Here is a 23,858-nt window from a genome sequence, read left to right as displayed (position 1 = left end):
TTCTGTAAATAAGCTCTGATTTTGCATTAGCCAGGTTGCGCTCTCATGATTGCATTGACGCAGAAAGCATGTAATACCTCCAGGATACGGTCTCCAGACTTGAGCCGCCCGTCTTTAACGGCAGCTCCGCGAGGCAGAATGCTCTTGACCATAATGGGTCCTGGACCATGAAGAGACGAATCTCTGGTCACCACGGTGAAACCGAGGCCCTCCGTGCCTGGAGAGAGAAAAAGGCCAGAAACATTAAGCATTTATTTAATGATCCAGTGAACCAGACAAACCGTTTTCAGCAGTGTGGATAACAAAAGCTTCAAACTTCTGAACATATTTTTCTCTGCTATATGATAAAAAATAATAATAAAAGTACATAATTGTTCCACAAGGTTCTAAAGACTTGCTATTCACTGCAAGGAAGAACACTGAGAACATTTTGCAAACTGAAATGAAAGATGTGATGTTCTGGTCATACTGTACACACTTTAATATACAACACAAACTTCAAGACACAAAACTGGACAAGGACAAAGAGATTGAGTGGTTTATGCGTGAAACTCTAAGGATGTTGACAGATATGAAGGAGAATCTGGAATACATCATTCAAAAGCTCTTATTGGTTGTTTTTTGTGTTTTTCGACTAGAAAAAATATGTTTACCCTTGCAAAACTTTTAATTACAGATAATGTTGGGAAAGTTCACTTTCTACATGAACTAGTTCAAAGTTCAGTTCACACATTTTAAAATGAACTAGCTCAGTTCATAGTTCATACTTCAAAAAATGATTAAAAAAAGTTATTTTTTTCCATATGTTGCGAGCTACTTTTTTTCATTTGTATTTTTTTATTATTGCCACAGCCAACATCGACACTGACCTCGTCAAAAAATCTGTTTAAATGATCATATGACGCCTCCTCGCTCGCTGCTTTGTCGACCGTGATGCAACACTGGTGGCTGGTGTTGCCAGATTGGGTGTTTTTCCGCTACTTATTAAGGCCCGTTTACGTGTGTTTTAGCCGGGTTTTCGCCTAGAAGGCTCTAATCTGGCACCCTATTGAACGAAGTTAAACTGAGAGAGCGTGCGTTCACAGACATCAGAATGAACGCATTCATAGTAATGTTCATCAGGCAGTTATACAGTACGTTCAGTTCACGTTCGCCCAAAATATGAACGTTCAGGCACAACACTGCTTATAGACTAAAACTAAAACTGTTTATTGCAATGAATATTCCTAATTTTTGGCCTGTCAGAATGAAACTTAGATTTTTCTCAATTTAAAATGGCTCGTTCGAACAAAATAGGCGGATAGGCGGATTATTTTTTCTTTTTTTTTTCTTCATAAATCATTACTATTGGTAACTCCACATCTGTCAGTGGGTTTTGCAAATATTTAACCAATGGAAAGTATTAAAAAGAGCTTGTGGCTAAATATCGTATCTTCATTGGATCCTCAAACTGTCTGTCAAACCTCATAAGTGCCACAAGCACATTGGACCATCTCTGCTTGTTTGCAATGCAATGGTAAATAAAGAATAAAGTTTGTTTGAATAAGTACAGCATTTTCTTTGCTCGAGAAAATATATGTAAAGGTTAATGTTTTATGTACTTGAGGAGCGGAGAAGAGTGTCTTAGTCTGGTATTTGTCATTGAGTCATAGCCAATATTGTCTTAAATAGTCCTTGTGTAGCACTTTGTAGATTTTGGCCAAATGACTGAATAAACTGAGAGCCCAACATAGCTGAAAATAAACTTTATAACCTGTAAGTTAATGAAATTGTAATGTGATGCCGTTTATATTTCCACGTTTGACATGTATGTCCAAAATTCTCTGAAATTCACTGAGAAATTAACTTTTTGATCTTGATTCTGGTAAAATGTTAATAATATAAAGACATGCGTCGGACCATATATAAAGCCACAATATCAACTTTGACATTTTTTCTCTCTGTTTTTTTTTTTTTTTTTTTTTTTCCGGAAAAGTAGTGTTTTAGATGAGTTTTTGAATTTAAATTTTGACGATATGAAATTTTCAGACCCCAGTGTATTTTGTCTGGAGTTTTAGCATTAATTTTCAGTTTCTATAAATATTAAACTATAAAAGCCAACATCATCAGAGTGTCACTAGTATCACTGAAGTCTGGTTTAGAAATGATTGACTACTGAGATATGGGTTGTAGAGAGCAGGGTGGATAATGGCAAAAACGGTCTCAAGCTCATCCGATCCCAGATCAGGTCAAAAGGTCAACGGTACGCTGATGAAGGCTTTCAAGAACTCTGGATTGATAACCTGTGTTTAAGCTGTCGGTTTCTCTCCGTCTCCAACCCTGCTCGTTGATAAATGTTTCCTTACGGGGATAAGACAGCTCTGCACTTTAATTTCACACGTGAACACATCTACAGGAGACGGGAGATGCAGAGAGCAGGATACAGGAAGAGGAGAGAGAGAGAGGGAGAGAGAAATGGTGTGAAAGAAGAACAACAGAAACAATGACAAAGGGTGTGGCCTGACAAAAAATGATTAGAGGAAGTGGAACCACTGGAAGAGGGGAAGCAGAAAAAAGTAGATGGAAGAGTGAGTCTCACTAAAACACGCAGGGTCACATTTCAAAATCAATCACAAGAGCAGGCGAAATATGTATTTTTGTATTTCATGCATAAATATAACTATTAGGTTGTTTTTTATATGTATTTCACATATTTATTTATTGCACAAGTATTGTGTATATATATATATATATATACATATATATTAATGTGCATTGCATAGTTTATTATTTAGTCATTTTTATACCTAATGCATGTATATTTTATTATACATATATTTAAATATATCATATAAATATATATATATATACATAACATATTTATTTAATTATTGCATTTATAATTATATTTAGTTATTTGTACATGCATAACAATTTTACTATTTAAAAATACTACAAAATACTAGTATAAACATGGTAATACAATGATTAATTTTAATTTTTTTATTTTTTGTAAAATCAGCATAAATTAAAGGCATTACACTACCAAATAGTATCATGATATATAAATACACTTTATCTTTAAATATATATATATATATATATATATTATTTTATTGTATTGGTAATGAGAATTACATTTATTTGCAAATGAGCTTATTTGTCATTAAATGTTACAATGCAAGGCTTAAATTTGTATGAATAAAATATAATTATATAATGAATAAAAATAATTTATATTTTTCTTTCCTTTGATTTTGTGGTGAAATATGACCTGCACATGTTACCGAACGGTTTCATGAGATTCACATAGAAACGCAATAAGAGATGAGAGCAAAATGAGGCTTAAAGAATCATGCTAAGATAGCGATTCCCGGGAGTCTCTCGTCTGAAGGGACACGTGAGATTACTGAAGCTGAGAATTGCTCTGTCTCTCTCTCAAACACACTTGAGGGAGAGATGTCATTGAGGATAGCGGCCAATCCAGCATACTAAAGATGGCAAATGATGAAATCTCAAGTCCCAGAAGAGCACCTGACATTAAAGTTTTAAACAATAGCACCTGTCAATCAGAGAAGCGATATAAAGACAGAGAGGTGAGTAAAAAAGGAAGAAGAACAAGTACAGATGTTGCTATGCAGCAGTTCTGACATGGGTTAAATCCAAGCGGCAACTTTCCGATCTCTCTCCTGAAACCAACATGAAAGAGACTTAAACTGCAATTCATCGACTGGCCACTAGAGGCAGGCTGCAAAAGAGAGTCAATCCCATTTACCCCATATATTAATTTGCTCAACTTTAAAACAGAAAAAAATATGTTTACAGCCTGGTGCAAAAAGTGGTTTTGGTCTTTATAGTTTATTTTGCCCTTCATTACAATTGTGAGGAGGGTGAATTTTTTTATAACTCATCCGTTTACATTTTATTAAGCCTTAAACTTCTGCATAATTAAGGCCATAATTGAGTTTGCCGCTGCTGTTAGTAGCCGATTTTTAGCCGTCACGTCACCTCAGGTAATCCGCCTGTTTGACCATTTTTCTTTATCCGGGAGTGACGCAAAGTGACTCGCCCACAAGATGTCGACGGCCAGCTCCGCCCACTTTGGGTTTCAAAAATGCTCTTCAGAAACCTACTGGTGACGTCACTGACACTACGTCCATATTCTTTTTTACAGTCTATAGAGAGCCTAAGTCCCTCCCCTTCCGGTCGACCACCATGGGACCTTATTTCGGAAAAATATTGAATGGTAGTCAATGGCGAGAGACAACAAATATTTTGATCTTGTTTGAATCGTGCCCTGAATTACACATATGATGGTTGCCAATTTAAAAGATACATTTTAAAGTAAAGAAAGTCGCAGTTTGATGTAAAACCATTGAGGTATAAGACTGTGAAAATACGTAATTACAAAGACTACAAACCCCAAAAGTGCACATTTTCTCTCAATGAAGGAAGCTAACTTTACTGAGGCTAATGTCTGTCATTGTTTCAATAGTCTTACGTTATAATTGTAACGTTACGCCGTCATGCCTGAGTGTTTTGTACCAGACTGCACACACACGAGCAGCGGATCTTACTCGATGTTTCACTTCTTGGGAGATGTAGTTCATTGAGCGATTTTCACATAAAACTAAATGTTACTCTTCTGTTTTTTGACAAACTGCGACGTTTTTGAATTTCATAATTATTTTTAAATTGACAAACATCACATGTGTAACTCAGGGTACAGTTCAGACGAAAAAAATAAATAAGTTGTCTCTCGCCATTGACTACCATACATATTTTTTTTTCCGAAATAAGGTCCCTTGAGCCGAAGCGGAGGGGTGGGAGGCACCTTCTAGTTAACTGGGCGGAGTCGGACAATTAATTAAGCTTAAAATCAACATGAGAAGGCATTCACAAGCCATTTTATTTCCACAATGTAGCAAATTTTTGAGTAAAACAATGATATAGAAAAAAATGTAATTGACTTCCAGCTTACCTTTCTTTAAATCGATCTTCATTTTCTTCCCAGGCTTTTTGCTGGTCATGTTAACCACCGCGACGAGGGCTGGGGTCGTTTTTGGGGCAGGGCTCTTGCTACGATCTTTGAGGATGGGGGATGCACTGACGGGAGGAGAAGGCGTATCTCTGTAATGGTTTGATTCAACAGGGGAGTGTCTTGCAGGGTGAAGCTCCTCCTCCTTTAGGGGCGGGGTCTGTGAGACAGGGGGCTCCGGGGACGGCGTCGATGTATTACTCGGACGGAGATTATGGACCAAGAAAGGACTCTTGACTTTAGGGACCACAGTGGATGGTTCGGTGCCGTTGAAAATTTGACCGATGAGGCTCTTTTCGTAACGAAGCTTGTTGGCAACAGGAAGTACCTCCAAGTTTACGGCCGAGGATGACATGGCTTGGCGAAACACCTCCTGAGACCTGAAACATCAAGAGTGACACCTTGTAATGCACATTTGTAGATAATATGAATATAAAAGACATCCATTTGGTCTTTCAAAGCTCTAGACTTCACAGCCTCCTTAATTAGCACCATTCAAGGGCCTTTTGGCTCAATAACTTTCAGTCATCACTTCTCACCGTTTCCATCTTTCTACATAACTCCCTGGAATTTACCCTGTCACTATAGACTGGTGTGATTACGTTAAAATAGCAATAGATTAATTATTCTTTATTGTGACTTACATCCAAGTGAAACAGGTTATTGAAGAAGACAAAAAAAAAAAATCTCTCACTTCCATCAATATGGATCTGCACTTATGCTTCCCATCAGATTTTATGTTCAATTAAATACTTGATAAAATATAAATAAAAACATCTTATTTTACTGTCGAATACATGTAAGGTTTACATAAACACAGTCATTGTGCCTTGAAACATGCAGCATTATTCAAAGTGTTGATATTATGATCTTTCTTCAGAGGCAGATCGTGGAGACATTTCAATCACTCTCAATTTCAAATCGCGATCATCGCACCGTAAATGTGTGAGGGCACAATTCATGTCGCATTAAATGTGTTGAGCAAACTTTTCAGAGTTCAGTTCAGGACAAGTAAAGGAGAAGTAAAATTGACTTGCTTGACTGCAGTCTTTTTTCTTTTCTACTTCAAAACCTTTAACTCTCATACCCATTACTCAAACTCTTCCTCTAATAGTGGCACTTCGTTTAATCTGTCACCCTTTTGAAGACTGTCCAATACCGTTGATGCCACTTAATAGGGCAATTCCACTCTTGCGGCAAGAGAAGACCATTTTCTTTTGTTGAGTTAAAGTTATAGCACTGAAACGATAGATAGATAGATAGATAGATAGATAGATAGATAGATAGATAGATAGATAGATAAGATAGATAAGATAGATAAGATAGATAAGATAGATAAGATAGATAAGATAGATAAGATAGATAAGATAGATAAGATAGATTAGATAGATTAGATAGATTAGATAGATTAGATAGATTAGATAGATAGATAGATAGATAGATAGATAGATAGATAGATAGATAGATAGATAGATAGATAGATAGATAGATGGTTTGCATGCTATGAGCGAGAAGGAGAGAGAACAACTGCGTGAAAGTGAAAATAACTCAAAATGATGGATAATGAAGAAGGGAATGCAGTAGAGAGAAAGAGAGCGGGTGGATGATTAGTAATCCACATGACAACAATGAATGTGTGACAGATGAAAGAGTCAGGCACTCACTGAGCGAAGGACTTGTCTATTAACTCGATGTCATTGATCTGCACAATGCACTCATCCTCTTGAAAGATCCTCTCTCGTTCAGAGCGGCTGTTCTCCTCGATGGATCGGATATGCAGACCCAGAGTCCTGATGACAAAAGCACAAACAGTAGGGCATAATTTGAGACAAAAGATATTAGTTCGATTTAAGCATCTCAATTACAACTGAAAATGACTCGTATGGAACCTCTGCACTTTCCTGAGTTACCCAAATGCTCTCATAAGTCAAGCATTACATTACATACAAAACAAAACACACAAAAATAAACACAAAAAAATAGAATACAATACTACAAATACAATACAAACAAATAAATCAATAAATAAATCCAGACATTTATTAAGCAAGGTACTGTCATAAAATAAAATAAAATTAAAATAATAAAAAAAATAAAAATTAAAAAAAAAGAATAAAAATTTAAATAAAAAATAAAATGAAATAAAATGAAATAAAATAAAATAAAATAAAATTAAATTAAATTAAATTAAATTAAATTAAATTAAATTAAATTAAATTAAATTAAATTAAATTAAATTAAATTAAATTAAATTAAATTAAATTAAATTAAATTAAATTAAATTAAATTAAATCTTCCTGGACACATGTCCGGTATTTACCACGGGGGAAATAATTGAGTAAAAATTTGGAGTGAAACACCAGAAACAAGGTTTCATCTTATTTTTTATTTTTTTTTACTGTTGTTTTATTATTTAATAAAAATATGAATCTTATTCCAGGAACTTTCTCTTAATTGACTCTCAATATTAGCAATATTTCAAGAACAGAGTTATCTAGACAACCATTTCAATGATCAATTCTGTTACTACTGGGAAAATGAAGTAAATCCAGGATTTCATTTGCTGTTACTTCCTTAAGGGTTTCCTTTGAGACTCACACAACCCAAAGAGTAGTTCACCAGGTCATCGGACAGGTTTGACCACCTACGGAGAGAGGGTCTATTTCCATCCGGAGCTCAACAGGGCGCACAGGCCCCAACAACAGGAAACATGTCACCGTCCACCCTGGGAGGACTTCCTGTCATGCAGCACGTGTGTGTCCTTGCCCTGAACACTTAACTTTTGACCTGTTCATGCAGTCTGAAAGAGCCATTCACCTAGCTACTTCCTGAAAGTGTGTGGGATTATGGGTGAATATGAATGGGAAACTGCTGACTAATAATACTAAAATTTAGTAATGCACGCATGATAGTATTTATAATACAATACACAATATTGATGTAATATTATCTGAATTTTACATTAAATTCATATGCCAGTCGACCACTAGGATACAACACATACACTAAACAATTTAATAATAGCAACATCTTCATTAGAATTTCCACAAAGGAAAAAAAGTGTGTTTTTAATCACACATGACAAGGACAGATTTCTCGATTTTGGGTTTCAATGGAGTGCTCTCCATCACCTGCATCATTTCCTCAGGTCGAGAGCTCTTGAAAAGTGTTGCATTGTAGCATTCAATCCCTTTAAAAACTGTTACTTCTAGTCTATAGTCAATTAAGTCAGGTAATTAATTGATTACGAGTCAATGCTTGAGGATCGAACAAAAGAATTTCTACAATAAAGCACCTCATAAGGGTCCATTATCATGAAAGTGTGTAAAACACCATGAGTGTGTCTATGTGTGTATGTGTGTGTGTGTGTGTGTTTGGTCCTGGTAAACCCTACATTGTGGGGACAAACTGTGCAAGGATAATTTTTGGTCCCCATGAGGAAAACACTCCTTATAAATCATGCTAAGTGTTTTAAAAATGTAAAAATGCAGTGTAATGTGATTAAGGGCCAATCCCAATTCTACCCCTTACCCCTTCACTTTCCCCTTCCCCTCCGTTTTGCGCGTCCACGTGAAGGGGTAGGGCTGTCCCAATTCTCTTTTGGTTGGAGGGGGAGGGCTAGGGTGAAGGGCCAGATAGCCCTTCAAACGAAGATTTTTCGGGAGCACACTTCAAACGAAGGGGTATGAGAAGTGTCACTGCTAACCCAGCCTGGCTGCCCAAGCGACAAAGGAGACCCATAAATTTAAGTATTTGTGGCTTTAATAAGTATTATAACGACAAATAATGATTTGCTTTATGTTACATTCAATATTGTGTTCATATTTACGGTCAGTTTCTTCACAGAAACGTTTGTAAAAAAAAAAAAAAAAAAAAAAAAAAAAAAAAAAAAAAATCGCTAAAATTACTGTAGTTTGCTAACGATAATCTCGCAACATATTTTCGTCGTCTCCGTTGTTTCCTGCGAACTTCACAAGACGCAAGAAAATAGCTGTAACCCACGCGACTGAACTGCAGCTGTCGACGGGATCTTGGAAGTTGTGATAAACATCGGCGCATCTCCTGTGACGTAGGCGCTAGCGACGACTTTAATGACGTTTAACGTAGTGGTGTCCCATTTCTTAGGGGAATATTTTCACCCCTACGCATTGCCACTCTGTTTCAAGGGTCAAGGGGAAGGCGAAGGGGTAGAGCTAGGGGAAAGGGAAGGGGTAAGGGGTAGAATTGGGATTGGCCCCAAATATGCAGTTTGTACATACAAAAATCATTTTGTCTATGAAAAGTGCCCATAAAACCTTACAACACAATGTGTGTGTGTGTGTGTGTTTTACCTTCCACTCAGTGAGGAGCAGTATGATACGACTTTGATTCCAAGAGGCCCGAGGTCTCCAGAAATCTTCACCGTCCGTGTGAGACTGCTACAGTTAGAGAAAAACACAATGGTGCCAGAGGTTAGTGGTTTAAAATGTTTCTTGCCAGAAAAATAAAAAGACTTCAACAAACTGAAAAATATATTTTGGAAGTGGAAACTTTCAGTGGAATGCAATTACATTAGCAGAACAACAGTCACATGTCAAAATGACAAGCCCAAAAACCATTAGGGTAGGAACTGTCTTGGATATCAATGGAGTGCTCTCAGTCACCAGCATTATTTCCTCAGGTCGAGAGCTCTTGAAAAGTGTGTTGCACTGTAGCATTCATTCAGACTCTGACTCCGCACTTACATTGTACACATATAATACACTAAATTTTCACATAGAGTAAAGTAAATCAATCTAAGTAAGTAAGGTAGTAAGTAGGTAAGTAAGGTAGTAAGTAAGTAAGTAGGTAGCTAAGTAGGTAAGGAAGTAGGTAGGTAAGTAAGTAGATAGGCAAGTAAGTAAGTAAGGTAGTAAGTAAGTAAGTAGGTAAGTAAGTAAATAAGTAAGTGGGATGGATGGATAGATGAATGGTAACTAAATACGTAAGTAGGTAGATAAGTAAGTAAGTAGGTAAGTAAGTAATTAAGTAGGTAAGTAAGGTAGTAAGTAGGTAAGTAAGGTAGTAAGTAAGTAAGTAGGTAGGTAAGTAGGTAAGGAAGTAGGTAAGTAGATAGGCAAGTAAGTAGGAAAGTAGGTAAGTAAGTAATTAATTAGGTAAGTAAGTAAGTAGGTAGGTAAGTAGGTAGGTAAGTAGGTAAGGAAGTAGGTAGATAAGTAACTAGGTAAGTAAGTAAATAAGTGAGTAGGTAGGGATGGATGGATGGATAGATGGATGGATGGTAACTAAATAAGTAAGTAGGTAGATAAGTAAGTAAGTAGGTAGATAAGTAAGTAGGTAGGTAAGTAAGTAAATAAGTAAGTAGGTATATAAGTAAGTAGGTAAGTAAGTAGGTAGATAAGTAAGTATGTAAGTAAGTAAATAAGTAAGTAGGTAGATAAGTAAGTATGTATGTAAGTAAATAAGTAAGTAGGTAGATAAGTAAGTAAGTAGGTAGGTAAGTAAGTAAGTAGGTAGATAAGCAAGTAGGTAAGTACTGTAAGTAAATAAGTAAGTAGGTAGATAAGTAAGTAGGCAAATAAGTAAGTAGGTAGATAAGTAAGTAGTAAGGTAAGTAAGTAAGTAAGTACGTAGATAAGTAAGAAGGTAAGTAAGTAAATAAGTAAGTAGGTAGATAAGTAAGTAAGTAAGTAGGTAGGTAAGTAAGTAAGTAGGTATATAAGTAAGTAAGTAGGTACGTAAGTAATTAAGTAGGTAAGTAAGGTAGTAAGTAGGTAAGTAAGGTAGTAAGTAAGTAAGTAGGTAGGTAAGTAGGTAAGGAAGTAGGTAAGTAGATAGGCAAGTAAGTAGGAAAGTAGGTAAGTAAGTAATTAATTAGGTAAGTAAGTAAGTAGGTAGGTAAGTAGGTAGGTAAGTAGGTAAGGAAGTAGGTAGATAAGTAACTAGGTAAGTAAGTAAATAAGTGAGTAGGTAGGGATGGATGGATGGATAGATGGATGGTAACTAAATAAGTAAGTAGGTAGATAAGTAAGTAAGTAGGTAGATAAGTAAGTAGGTAGGTAAGTAAGTAAATAAGTAAGTAGGTATATAAGTAAGTAGGTAAGTAAGTAGGTAGATAAGTAAGTATGTAAGTAAGTAAATAAGTAAGTAGGTAGATAAGTAAGTATGTATGTAAGTAAATAAGTAAGTAGGTAGATAAGTAAGTAAGTAGGTAAGTAAGTAAGTAGGTAGATAAGTAAGTAGGTAGATAAGCAAGTAGGTAAGTACTGTAAGTAAATAAGTAAGTAGGTAGATAAGTAAGTAGGCAAATAAGTAAGTAGGTAGATAAGTAAGTAGTAAGGTAAGTAAGTAAGTAAGTACGTAGATAAGTAAGAAGGTAAGTAAGTAAATAAGTAAGTAGGTAGATAAGTAAGTAAGTAAGTAGGTAGGTAAGTAAGTAAGTAGGTAGATAAGTAAGTAAGTAGGTAAGTAAGTAAGTAGGTAGATAAGTAAGTAGGTAAATAAGTAAATAAGTAGGTAGGTAGATAAGTAAGTAAGTAAGTAGGTAGGTAAGTAAGTAAGTAGTTAGATAAGTAAGTAAGTAGGTAGATAAGTAAGTAGGTAAATAAGTAAATAAGTAAGTAGGTAGATAAGTAAGTAAGTAGGTAAGTAAGTAGGTAGATAAGCAAGTAGGTAAGTAAGTAAATAAGTAAGTAGGTAGATAAGTAAGTAGGTAGATAAGCAAGTAGGTAAGTAAGTAAATAAGTAAGTAGGTAGATAAGTAAGTAAGTAGGTAAGTAAGTAGGTAAGTTCGTCCCCAGTTCGTGCGTTGTGAATACACCTTCCACCAATAGTTATAGAACTATGAAAATGGTCGTCCGGTGCAAAAGCCGCTTATGTGACCATATGGAAACACACATATAACCTCTAAAAAAAAAAAAAAAAAAAACGTTTATCAGTTTTAATGGCACAGGCATTTGAAGGAAACTTTTACCCCCTCTACTTGAAGTTTGGTAATGCAATAAAGCATGCTTGCTGAGTATATGAATGGGACATTTGCGATGCATTGGACCAGCATCTGCATCAGTGTACTTGCGGTATAGAACGTTTCTGGCCTACAGCAGTCGGAGCATTTACTCAAACCCACACACAAACAAAAAAGCAAAAGTATTCACCATCCACTTTGTACTCTTGTCGACACACGCAGCAAATCCATTTGCTGTTTATGTCCTGCGGGACGACATTAATGACCAAACAAATGAGCCGAAAGCCAGTGGAGACACTGCCATTCAGTGTGTCTGAGATGAGAGCTGGAGGCAAAGGTGCCTACCTGCATCTCTCATCACAATAAAGACAGAACAGAGGAAAGGAGAGAATGAGAGCAGAAGGAGAGAGAGGAGGATGTCAACTCTTCCATCTTTGTCAAAAAAATGCTTTTCTGGAAGATTCAGGCAAGCAAGACAATCACAGTTATTCACTAACTGAAATGTTTTATCACATTATATATATAGTATATACACCACAGTTTAAAAGTTAAGAGTTTTTTAATGATTTTGAATTTTTTATTTAACAAGGCTGCATTTATTTGATCAAAAATACGGAAAAAAATAATATTTTGAAATATCATTACAATTTAAAACAACTGTTTCCTATTGTAATTTAATTTATATATCCTATGATGGCAATGCAAATTTTTGTCTCACAAGATCCTACAGAAATCAGGCTAATATGCTTATTTGGTGCTCAAGAAACATTTCTTAATATTATCAATGTTTAAAATATGTGTAAAAATCATGATGCATTGTTAATTCAAGATTCTCAAATGAATAGAATGTTTAAAAGGAACAACATTTATATGAAACCGAAATCTTTTGTAACATTTTAAATGTCTTTACTGTCACTTTTGATTAGTTTAATGTCAAATTTCTGTATATAACTAATAATTAATTACATTGATTCTGCACAGAACCAGATATCCTTAAACATTTAGCTTTTTTCCTCTGCGTTATATCAAAATTTTAGATGGGCGCCAGAATAAACTACCATGCGACTAATACCATGTGATCATGTGACTGATAATGTAGTTACAGATTAGTAGTTCCAGATACATCTGCTGAATGATAATACAAACTCAACCAACAACTGTGGAAACATTCTTCAACACAGCTTGATCTACAGAGTACATTACCACAAAAATAAAAACCTCCGCTCCATTCATTTGCATTATTCCCAAAATAAAAACCTCCTCTGCCAATTTGCATGTGCCCAGTGTGGCGCGGAGCATCCATGAATTTACATGAATAAAAACGGAGACTGGCAGCAGCTCATCAAACAGATACAGAGCTTATTACTGCTCACACACCACAACAGCGAAACACACAGAGAAGTGTCAGAGAGGGGAAAACATTTCCTCTATTCATGCGATCAATTTCAAGATAAAAGAGAAAAATACTTTATCAAATACTTTCATACCACAATTCCATACATTATATGAAACAGAAATGAGAGAACAATTTCACATTCGAATCACAGCCTCAGAAACGAATGCCATACTTGTCTGTCACTGTCTTTTTTATTTTTCCTGAAGTTTGAATAAACTCTTACATTATATTACACACTTACAAAATACATAAATGGACATTTAGTGATGGGTTTCAAAGTAAGAAACTAGAACTTTTTGGTACTGTTATTTATGTGGCCTTGGCCACATCATGTGTAAAAGTAAGTAAGTAGGTAAGTAAGTAATTAAGTAGGTAAGTAAGTAAGTAAGTAGGTAGGTAAGTAAGTAAGTAAGTAGGTAGGTAAGTAAGTAGGTAAGTTAGTAAGTAGGTAAGTAAGTAGCTAACTAGGTAAGTAAGTAAGTAGGTAAGTAAATAAGTAGGAAAGTAAGTAAGTGGGTAGTAGGTAAGTAAGTAAGTAAGTAGGTAAGTAAGTAGGTCAGTAGGTAAGTAAGCAAGTAGGTCAGTAAGTAAGTAAATAGGTAAGTAAGTAAGTAAGTAGGTAGGTAAGTAGGTAGGTAAGTAAGTAAGTAAGTAGGTAGGTAAGTAGGTAGGTAAGTAAGTAAGTAAGTAAGTAGGTCAGTAAGTAAGTAAATAGGTAGGTAAGTAAGTAAGTAAGTAAGTAGGTAAGTAGGTAAGTAAGTAAGTAAGTAGGTAAGTAAGTAGGTAAGTAAGTAGGTCAGTAGGTAAGTAAGCAAGTAGGTCAGTAAGTAAGTAAATAGGTAAGTAAGTAAGTAAGTAGGTAGGTAAGTAGGTAAGTAAGTAAGTAAGTAAGTAGGCAAGTACACTCTAAAAAATGCTGGGTTGTTTTAACCCAATTTTGGGTCAAATATGGACAAACCCGAAATGTTGGGTTAAAAATGTAATGTAAAAATTTAACCCAACGGCTGGGTTAGTCCATATTTGACCCAAAGTTGGGTTAAAACAACCCAGAATTTTTTAGAGTGTAAGTAGGTCAGTAGGTAAGTAAGCAAGTAGGTCAGTAAGTAAGTAAATAGGTAAGTAAGTAAGTAAGTAGGTAAGTAAGTAGGTCAATAGGTAAGTAAGCAAGTAGGTCAGCAAGTAAGTAAATAGGTAAGTAAGTAAGTAAGTAGGTAGGTAAGTAAGTAGGTAAGTAAGTAAGTAGGTCAGTAGGTAAGTAAGCAAGTAGGTCATTAAGTAAGTAAATAGGTAAGTAAGTAAGTAGGTAGGTAAGTAGGTAAGTAAGTAAGTAAGTAGGTAAGTAAGTAGGTCAGTAGGTAAGTAAGCAAGTAGGTCAGTAAGTAAGTAAATAGGTAAGTAAGTAGGTAAATAAGTAAGTAGGTAAGTAACTATATCCACACTAGCTCCCCACATCCTCATTTAAACGAAATGGCATCTTATGCTACTTTACCAACTTGTGTGGTTTATCTGTGGTCGGCAACTGTCCATGTCCAGCCGAAAATATTGATGACCTAAAACCTCAAAGTTTAATAATAACTGTTAGGCAGGAAGGGGAAATGATTTTATCTCACAGAATACAGAGAACTTAAATAAGCACTCTTATTAAAACTTGATTGAATCCCAGATGGACCTCAGGGGCTTCAGCTCAGGTGATGCGGTACTGTAAACCGCTTCGATGTTTAATGAGCTGTAAAAGTGTGTGTGTGTGTGTGTGTGTGTGTGTGTATCAGTAATGCTGATTGACAGAGGCACTGAAGAGAGGCGGGAGATAAACTTCATCCCTCTCTCAGGGAGAAGAGATGAGGTCACATGACCCGTGATAAGAGAAAACGTGATGCAAGTCTCCTATTCTGTGACTATGGCAACAAGTGTACATATTAATGACGATATACACACATAAGCTCTAGTGCTACAACGAAATAGTGAATCTGTGTCCTGCCGTACATATTGAAGTGAAATCATCTACTGAAATCTCAACGCTCAGAGTCGACCTTTCACACTAAGATCTGTTATGTCGTTTCCATTATTTCCGCTTGATGAGGATTTCAATAAGAAAAGCTGCTTCTAGATAAGCATTAAAAAGTTTGTTAAAAAAAGAATAACCATATGACATGAAATCTGACTTGAAACAGAATTTGTCTGAAATATTACAGTGCATATATTAATGCATTCAAATAAAAAAAAAAAAAATATATATATATATATATATATATATATATATATATGAATAAATATATTTAAATAAACGTGTCAAATACAACAGGTAACTATTTTGTATTTATACATATTTATTTAAATACATATGTATATAAAATGTATAAAGTAATTATATAAAAATAGGACTGTGCAAAGATTAATTGTGATTAATCGCATCCCAGTTAAAAGTTTGTGTTTACATAATATATTTGTGTGTGCAGTGTATAATTATTTTAATTACACACACATGCATGTATATATTCAAAAAAAATTGTTATTCATATATAAAATATTTATATATAATATAGATTATGTATTTATATATAAAGTATTTATGTGCAAATAATTCTTAAATATATACATGCATGCATATGTATTTCTATATACAAAATAATTATACACAGCACACACATATATATTATGTAAACACAAACTTTTATTTTGGATGTGATTAATCCAAATTAATCTTTGCACAGCCCTAACAGTATATATTTGTTTATATATATATATATCATTTTAAAAATGCCAAAATGAAATGTAAATCATTTTATTTAAAAAATATGTTGAGACTGAAAAGACTGAGTATTAATATTTAAATATTTAAATACATATTATTTATACATTTGTTTATATACATTTATAATTAAATAAATAGATCCAAATTAATGTCACTGATATATATATATATATATATATATATATATTTTTTATTAATAAAATAATTAAATATATAATAATGATGTGCCAACAGTAAGCAAAGACATCATGTCCAAAACACATTAGGGCCACAGGGAAACCACACACTAAAACAACAACCTTAATCTGACAACAAAGAACTTTCACAAAACAAAGACCCAGATTAATCTCCGGGCAGAGGGCTCATACTAATCACTGAATAAATATGATTTCAACCCTCACTTATGAATGTAGAAACACAATCATACACTATATGCAGTGCAAGAATACATAAAGTCCCTCACCTTAAGCTGACTTGTCCAGTCCTAAAGTTTGGGACGTCCACCTTGGGTTTGTCCATGGCTCCTCCCTTCACAGTCGTTGCATGACCGACGCCCTGTCAACACAAAAACACACGTATGGTGACTTCAGTTTCTCTAGAGGATCCAAAACGACGACACCAAGCTTCAATGTTCCCTCCTGAGCAGGACGCCAAAGTGAATAAAAAGTTTGTCATTGAAAAACCCCAATTGCGTCCTTTCCGTCTATCTCTGTCTGTATGATCTCATCCACTGTTTTCCTTTCACCTTTTTCAAGCGATTAACATCTAATCTGGTGTCAGTGATCAAAATAGATAAAATGCAAATGAATAGAAAACATACACAAAGACGAGGAAAACAAAATGATGCACCATTAAAGGGAGTGTCCACTTTCCTCACTGTGGAGCCGTAGCTAATGGTGGTCCAGAACGCACCCTGTACTCCACTCAAGGCACACACACACACACACAAACACACATGGGACCCCCCTCCTCACAGGATGCATCAAACACACAAAAAGTGACCTAGATTATCTGAGGAGAGAGCGATTATCCCCCCGCTAGGCCACATGCTCCTGAGGGCCACAGGGGCAGCACAAGCAGTGGGCCTATTGTTAATGTGCATCTCTCATCTTTATTGAGTGCACACTGTTCACATGAGGACGGCAACAGAGATATAGAGAGTTTAATGGAGAGATGGTTGGTTGACATAACCTTCCTGAAAAGGGAAAGCAGAAACATTAAAAAAAATGTTGAACAATGGTGATAAAAAAAAAATGGTTTCTCTTGAGCACCAAATCAGCCAATTTTTGAAGGACCACGTGACTGGTTATTGGATGATTAAAACAGAATATCAGTTATAGTTATCATCAACCCTGTATCAGTGGTTGTAACAGCAAAAATATTGGTTCTTGTAACTGATTAGCTGGAAAATATTTGTTTTTTTATTATCAAGTGATTAGTAGCAACTGATTATGCAACCTCAAACTTTATAAACATCAATAGATCCATTTTTTACAGACAAAAATGTATAATATAATCTTGATTATACAAAGCTGAAAGTAAATAGAAAAGGCTAATAGTGTGCATAGGCAAACACTTGAAAATCTCTAATATGTATATAGATATATATATATATATATATATATATATATATATATATATATTACCGTATATATATATATATATATATATATATATATATATATATATATATATATATATATATATATATATATATATGACCGTATTCTGGACAAATGTGGGCAAAATAGTTTTGATTTATTTTTTAAAATACTTCCCTTGAGCTGAGCGGTACAAGACTTGGCTACTTTTCCTAAGTTTGCCTCCTGAACACACATTTTTTTGACTCAATTCTACAATGTCAAGTGGGTGAAAAAAAAAACTCCATAATCTTGTATTTGGGTCAAAAATGGGCTCCCATAGAAATGAAGGGGAAAAACGGTAATTTAGAGCATTCTAAAATAAGCCAAAATAAGACAGCAAAGTCACTTCATCTTTAGGTTTTAGCTCTAAGAACTTATTGGAATGATATTTGAATGTAGTTAAAAAAAATTAAAAAATAAAACATACAAAAATAAGCATAATTTACATAGAAAATATGGTACTTTTTGAAGGAAATGCATTAAAAAATAAGAAAAAAACAAAAATGGATAGACAAAACTTTATCAAAGACAGTGATATAACATTTATAATAAATAAAAATTAGGATTACACCTGAGCCCTCTGTGCCCATTTGTCCACAATTACAGGATTAAGGGCTATAAAGTGAATACGGTTTGAGGGCTACATAAGTATATATGAAGAGTTCAGATGCAAAAGCCTCTAAGTGCCATTTGAAATTTTCTTCTAAAATGATCATTTTTATCAAGCTTGTATATTTAAGTTCAGTAATTTCACTTAAATGGCAATGAAGATTACCTATTAATTGTCATTTAAGTGAAATTACTGAACTTAAAAATACAAGCTTGATAAAAATGGTCAATGGGCAGCCAGGTGAAACTATTTGCCTTAAATGGACTTTGAATAAGTCTCAAAAGTGTTCAGATTATTTAAAAAAAAAAAAAAACACTTATATTCCTGATAGAACAACAAGGAAAAAAACTGACTGTAATGTGTGGATTCTTCTGATATGTTTACGACCTAAATAGGCTTGAAGTAAACACAGTAAAACATTCATGGTCAGAAGCATCAGCCGAGGAAGCAGAGTCTATATTAAATACTGTATGTGTGTCCTTGGCTCTCGGGGTGCGCAGTCTGTTTGTGTTTACATAAGACTTATGAGCAGTGGGTACTGGGTAAACCCTTGGGAATACAGTGATTGAATAAATGTCAAAGCCTAATGAGAAAGTTTGTAAGAGATTGTGTGGGGATCTGCATCACAAATGTGTTTCTCTACGACCTCATCTCATCCATCCATCCATCTAGAGCTGACTGAGATATTAACAAGAAAGCCTGATCATCAATCTGCTCTTCATAATAACTTAGCATTTATATACAATGAGACTAACAAAAACTAATAAATGAATATCATGCTTTTATTAATACCATGGTATTTTTTTAAAGTACCTTGGTGTACCATACTAAATACCATGGTATTCGAGTCAACCAACTAAAAGAAATAAACAAACCAAAAACTTAATAAATTAATGGGCAATAAATGAAAACAAGCAAATAAATGACCAAAGTAATGGCTCGTTTCTACTGAGCGTTACAGTTTGCGTTACCACTGTCAAAAGTTGTGAATTGTACCCAGGCCAGTTGACAGTCTTGCCTGGGCCCGGGACAAGATAATCTTATCTCTTCCCCTTGCTCTTCCTCCTGTTCCCCTCCTCTGCTCTTCCATCTTCAAAAGACTTCCATTTTTTTTTTTTATAAAACACGAATAAAAACACGTTTAAATGGGTAATTTTATTTTCTGACATAGCCTACTGCAGTTCTTGTTAAAACACACTAGATATGCAAAATCTGTGCATTTTGTGCACTTTTTGTGTGAAATCATATTTATTTTTTGTGCATCAAAAGTGTGCTTTCACTTTTAATTAAGCATGAATAGTGCAGCAAAAATAGACTCTGATCTGGCCCATTATCTGTTCACCGATGCCGACAGTGACGCATTTCAGCCGGCTTTTTATTTGTCATCTCCATAAATATATCTAGTAATAAAGCTAATGCAAGGACTAGGAATCAATGAATTCTTTGCTAATACTTCATCGTCGTAGAGAGCGCAGTTCGCAACGCTTTCTCCTTTCCAGAAGCGGTGCTCTACCGTGGTATCTGTCGTTGCTATGCAACAATGAACTTGCGCGCCTCTAAAAACGGGTGCGCCGCATCGCTTTAATGAGCTAATATCCAAAATATTTCCATATGTAGTGCGCGGAGTCGCTTTTATGAGCTAATATCCAAAATATTTCCATATGTGGCTCTTTCCTCCTTTCTTATCAACAAGTGGATTGGTGGAAACGCAAGCCAGATCATGGTTTACCGACCGGAACCGTACTGTACCGTACCGTTCCACTCAGTGGAAACGAACCACAAATGAATGAACGGAAGGAAGGAAGGAAGGAAGGCGGAAGGAATGAAGGAAGGAAAGAAGGAAGGAAAGTGGAAGGAAGGCGGAAGGAAGGAAGGAAGGAAGGAAAGAAGGAAGAAAAGTGGAAGGAAGGCAGAAGGAAGGCGGAAGGAAGGAAGGGAGGAAGGCAGAAGGAAGGAAGGAAGGCGGAAGGAAAGAAGGTGGAAGGAAGGAAGGAAGGAAGGAAGGAAGGAAGGAAGGAAGGAAGGAAGGAAGGAAGGAAGGAAGGTGGAAGGAAGAAAGGTGGAAGGAAGGAAGGAAGGCGGAAGGAAGGAAGGCGGAAGAAAGGAAGGAAGGAAGGTGGAAGGAAGGAAGGAAGGCGGAAGAAAGGAAGGAAGGCTGAAGAAAGGAAGGAAGGAAGGCGGAAGAAAGGAAGGAAGGCGGAAGGAAGGAAGGCGGAAAGGCAGAAGAAAGGAAGGAAGGAAGGCGGAAGGAAGGAAGGTGGAAGGAAGGAAGGAAGGAAGGCGGAAGAAAGGAAGGAAGGAAGGCGGAAGGAAGGAAGGAAGGAAGGAAGGAAGGCGGAAGGAAGGAAGGAAGGCGGAAGGAAAGAAAGCGGAAGGAAGGAAGGAAGGCGGAAGGAAGGAAGGAAGGAAGGAAGGAAGGAAGGAAGGAAGGAAGGAAGGAAGGAAGGCGGAAGGAAGGAAGGAAGGAGGAAGGGAGGAAGGAAGGCGGAAGAAAGGCGGAAGGAAGGAAGGAAGGAAGGGAGGAAGGAAGGAAGGAAGGAACTAACCAATTAATCAAATGGATGAATAAATGAACGAACAAAATAAATAAAAATGTTCTTTCCTTGTTTGTTTCTTTCTTCCTCACAAACCAACAAACAAATAACAGAATAACAGAACAAAACCTAAATGAAAAGATTAAAAACAGCCACTTGAATGACAGATTCTTCAGAGTGTCCCCAGATCTCAGCATTGTATGAGAATCAATTAAAGGTCCCAGGTGTTTATGAGTGCACTGGCCATTTTTCACATCCCATGTCCATGTTCAGCCTCCTCAACACATCTGATAATCATCTTGTCTTCAGTCTGAAACATGACTGACAAAACCAAGCAGAGAATCCCCGCCCCGTCTCATAATTCCTCAGTTCTCCTGTACACACAGCAGAGATGTCAGCAGAGCACAGCCCAGCACAGACAAACTCCTCAAATCATTTAAAGGTGTGCATGCTTCAGTGGCGTTGACTGCTGTGAGCTCGAGCTCCTGGGACGGATGATAAGGGTCTGGGGGAGCTTCAGGGTTCCCCATCTCTGCTGTAAAGTGAATGTGGAGCCCAGAGTTCCTCCAGGGTCTTTTCCAAAAGGACTTCCATTAGATCAGAAACTGCAGTGTGTATGTGATTTACACCAGTAGGACATTCTGTTCCTGGATCAGATGGTTTTGGAACAACATTCCTCTTCAGCAATCATTAAAGTTAGGTTAGTTAAAATAAATAAGGTTCATAAGGGTATTACTCAAGATTCAAAACATAATCCTAAAATCTGATCAGGTCTGGTTAAGAACAGATGCTCTTCCAGGAACATGTTTTACTCTGTTTGGTTTGATTTTACACAAGCACAACGTGCTCCTGAATCAACAACATTGAGCCTGGAACAACAGTGCTATAAACCCATGGAGATTTCCCTTAGATTTCAGGGATATGATCTGGAATAACACTCCTAATTACCAAGCATTGTGCCCTGATTTTAGAGAAATGCCTTTTTTAAAACAGACTACAAAACAACAACAACAGGTGCCAAAAGCTTGTCAGTGTTTGCTTTCACTTTTTAGGGAATAACTGACTGCAGTTTGAGACTCATTCACAGACATAACAAAGTTTGCAAATTGTGTGTGATATCCACGGGCTCGTCCTTTAGGTGAAATATTTCTATGCAACGTGAGATTTTTCTTCATCGCCAATTCCAACTTTGCTCGCAAAATGGTCAACCCGCCATAAAACGAAGTAAATAAGTAAATTAATGATCAAATAAGTACACTATTGCAAAATGTTTTAGTTTTTTAAATATTCAAATAGAAAGCAGTTGTTTTAAACTGTAATAATATATCACAATAATGCGGTTTTACAGTATTATTGATCAAATAAATGCAAATAAATGGTAGTGTACATTTTAAGATACAGTTTGAAACTGACGCATCCACCTTATTTTGCAATGCGGACGCAAGGTTTTCTTGTGAGATATCTGATTCATTAGGGAAATTACAAGAAGAAAGCGCAGTAAACGGTAAAACCGCTACAAACCAGCATGTTTATAATTGTGACAATAAATTAAAATAGTAAGAAATAATAGCCGTTTGGGTAACACTTTACTTGAAGGGGTGTGCATAAGACTGACATGACATATGTCTTGAATATGAAGGAAGTTTTATGCATGTTTATGACAAGTGTCATTACTTGACTTTCGCTCAATAATGACATTTTGAATGCAAATATGACATTGTTTAAGATGTCTTTGTCATGACAACTTGACATAAAATGAAGTTAAACTGGCATGTGGTTGGCTTTGACATTGGCTGTCATGAGGCATTATAACTGTCATGAATATTTTTCGTGACCTCAACTACAGTGGTACTAATTGAATTTGTCATTAAAAAGTTATAATGGCCTTATGACAGCCAATGTCAAAACCAACCACCGGACAGTTTAATGTAATGTTAACCAATAAAGCTAGGTGGTTTCTTAAGTTTGATCATTAATCTGCTATGTCATGTTTATGACAGGTTGTGTTGTCTTAGTAATGTCAAGTTGTCATGACAAAGATACTGACAGGTTATGATGTATTGGTTTATGTCAAAAACATCTTAAACAATGTCATATTTGTATTCAAAATGTCATAACTAAGCGAAAGTCACACACAAACATGCATAAACCCTACTTCATTCGTCATGGTTATGAAGGTGTCATGTTAGTCTTATGCACACCCCTTCAAGTAAAGTGTTACCGTAGTTTGCAATATCAAGGAGCATAGCAAGATGTTTTGTGCAGCTAAACTGTAATTAAAGTTAATGACACAGGAAAACAAAGATATTATGACAGTTATTTCAAACAAAGGCAAATTTTCAGACTTTTCAGGTCCAATCAAGAGTTTTTGGTCAATCAATCACAAGAAAAATCATTCTTATCATTGTGTTGAGATGGCCTCTGACTGCAGGAGCTGGTAGGAATGTTGATCCAGGAACATGTTTACATGTATGTAAATCACATTGTGAATCTGTGGGAATCTGAAACTAATGTCGCCAAGAGTGCTGAAAAAGTTCTCCAGGAGGAAGTGGAATCTGCAACGGTGGCACTGACAGAAGCAGATATTTATTTGAGTGTAAAGAGAACACACACATATTTATGAATCCTCTCAGTCTCAAAAGTGCTGTGGTTGATGCATTAGTGCGCCCTCACCCTGTCATTGAGGAGCGCACTGCAATGATTACTGTCACTCCGAGCAATCTGGGACGGATGTGTGCGAGTGTTTGCGCGAGCTATAATTTTGCAGACCTTATGAATCCCTAACAATAGCCGCACACTTTCTTTTCCTGTTTGATGCTAATATTTTAGAGACATTGGACAGTTTTATGTATGTAGTCCTGATACACTCAGCAGTTTCCTGAGAGACTGAAAGTGGTATAATTTAGGAAAATGTCACACTCAGAATTAAAAATATACTGCGTTGGCTTTCTGTGCGAGTCTGA

At 35.8% G+C, this 23,858-nt stretch overlaps 1 protein-coding gene across 2 annotated transcripts in view; it reads right to left on the bottom strand.

The window, feature by feature from the left end:
• The window catches only part of pard3ba (par-3 family cell polarity regulator beta a), a 178,028-nt gene that overhangs the window by 97,308 nt on the left and 56,862 nt on the right, over nucleotides 1-23,858 (bottom strand). For both annotated transcript variants that reach the window (XM_039648339.2, XM_039648340.2), the window contains exons 5-9: nucleotides 16,572-16,663; nucleotides 9,349-9,435; nucleotides 6,682-6,807; nucleotides 4,961-5,397; nucleotides 78-217 (exon numbers count right to left, since the gene is read on the bottom strand). In XM_039648339.2, the coding sequence (XP_039504273.2) occupies nucleotides 78-217; nucleotides 4,961-5,397; nucleotides 6,682-6,807; nucleotides 9,349-9,435; nucleotides 16,572-16,663 (882 nt within the window). The remainder of the gene's footprint in view (nucleotides 1-77; nucleotides 218-4,960; nucleotides 5,398-6,681; nucleotides 6,808-9,348; nucleotides 9,436-16,571; nucleotides 16,664-23,858) is intronic.

Source organism: Pimephales promelas, chromosome 6 (genome assembly GCF_988280905.1).
Source record: "Pimephales promelas chromosome 6, fPimPro1.hap1.1, whole genome shotgun sequence".
NCBI lineage: Eukaryota > Metazoa > Chordata > Actinopteri > Cypriniformes > Leuciscidae > Pimephales > Pimephales promelas.
The sequence above is the reverse complement of the archived record's forward strand: the minus strand, read 5'-3'. Positions and strand labels throughout refer to the sequence as shown.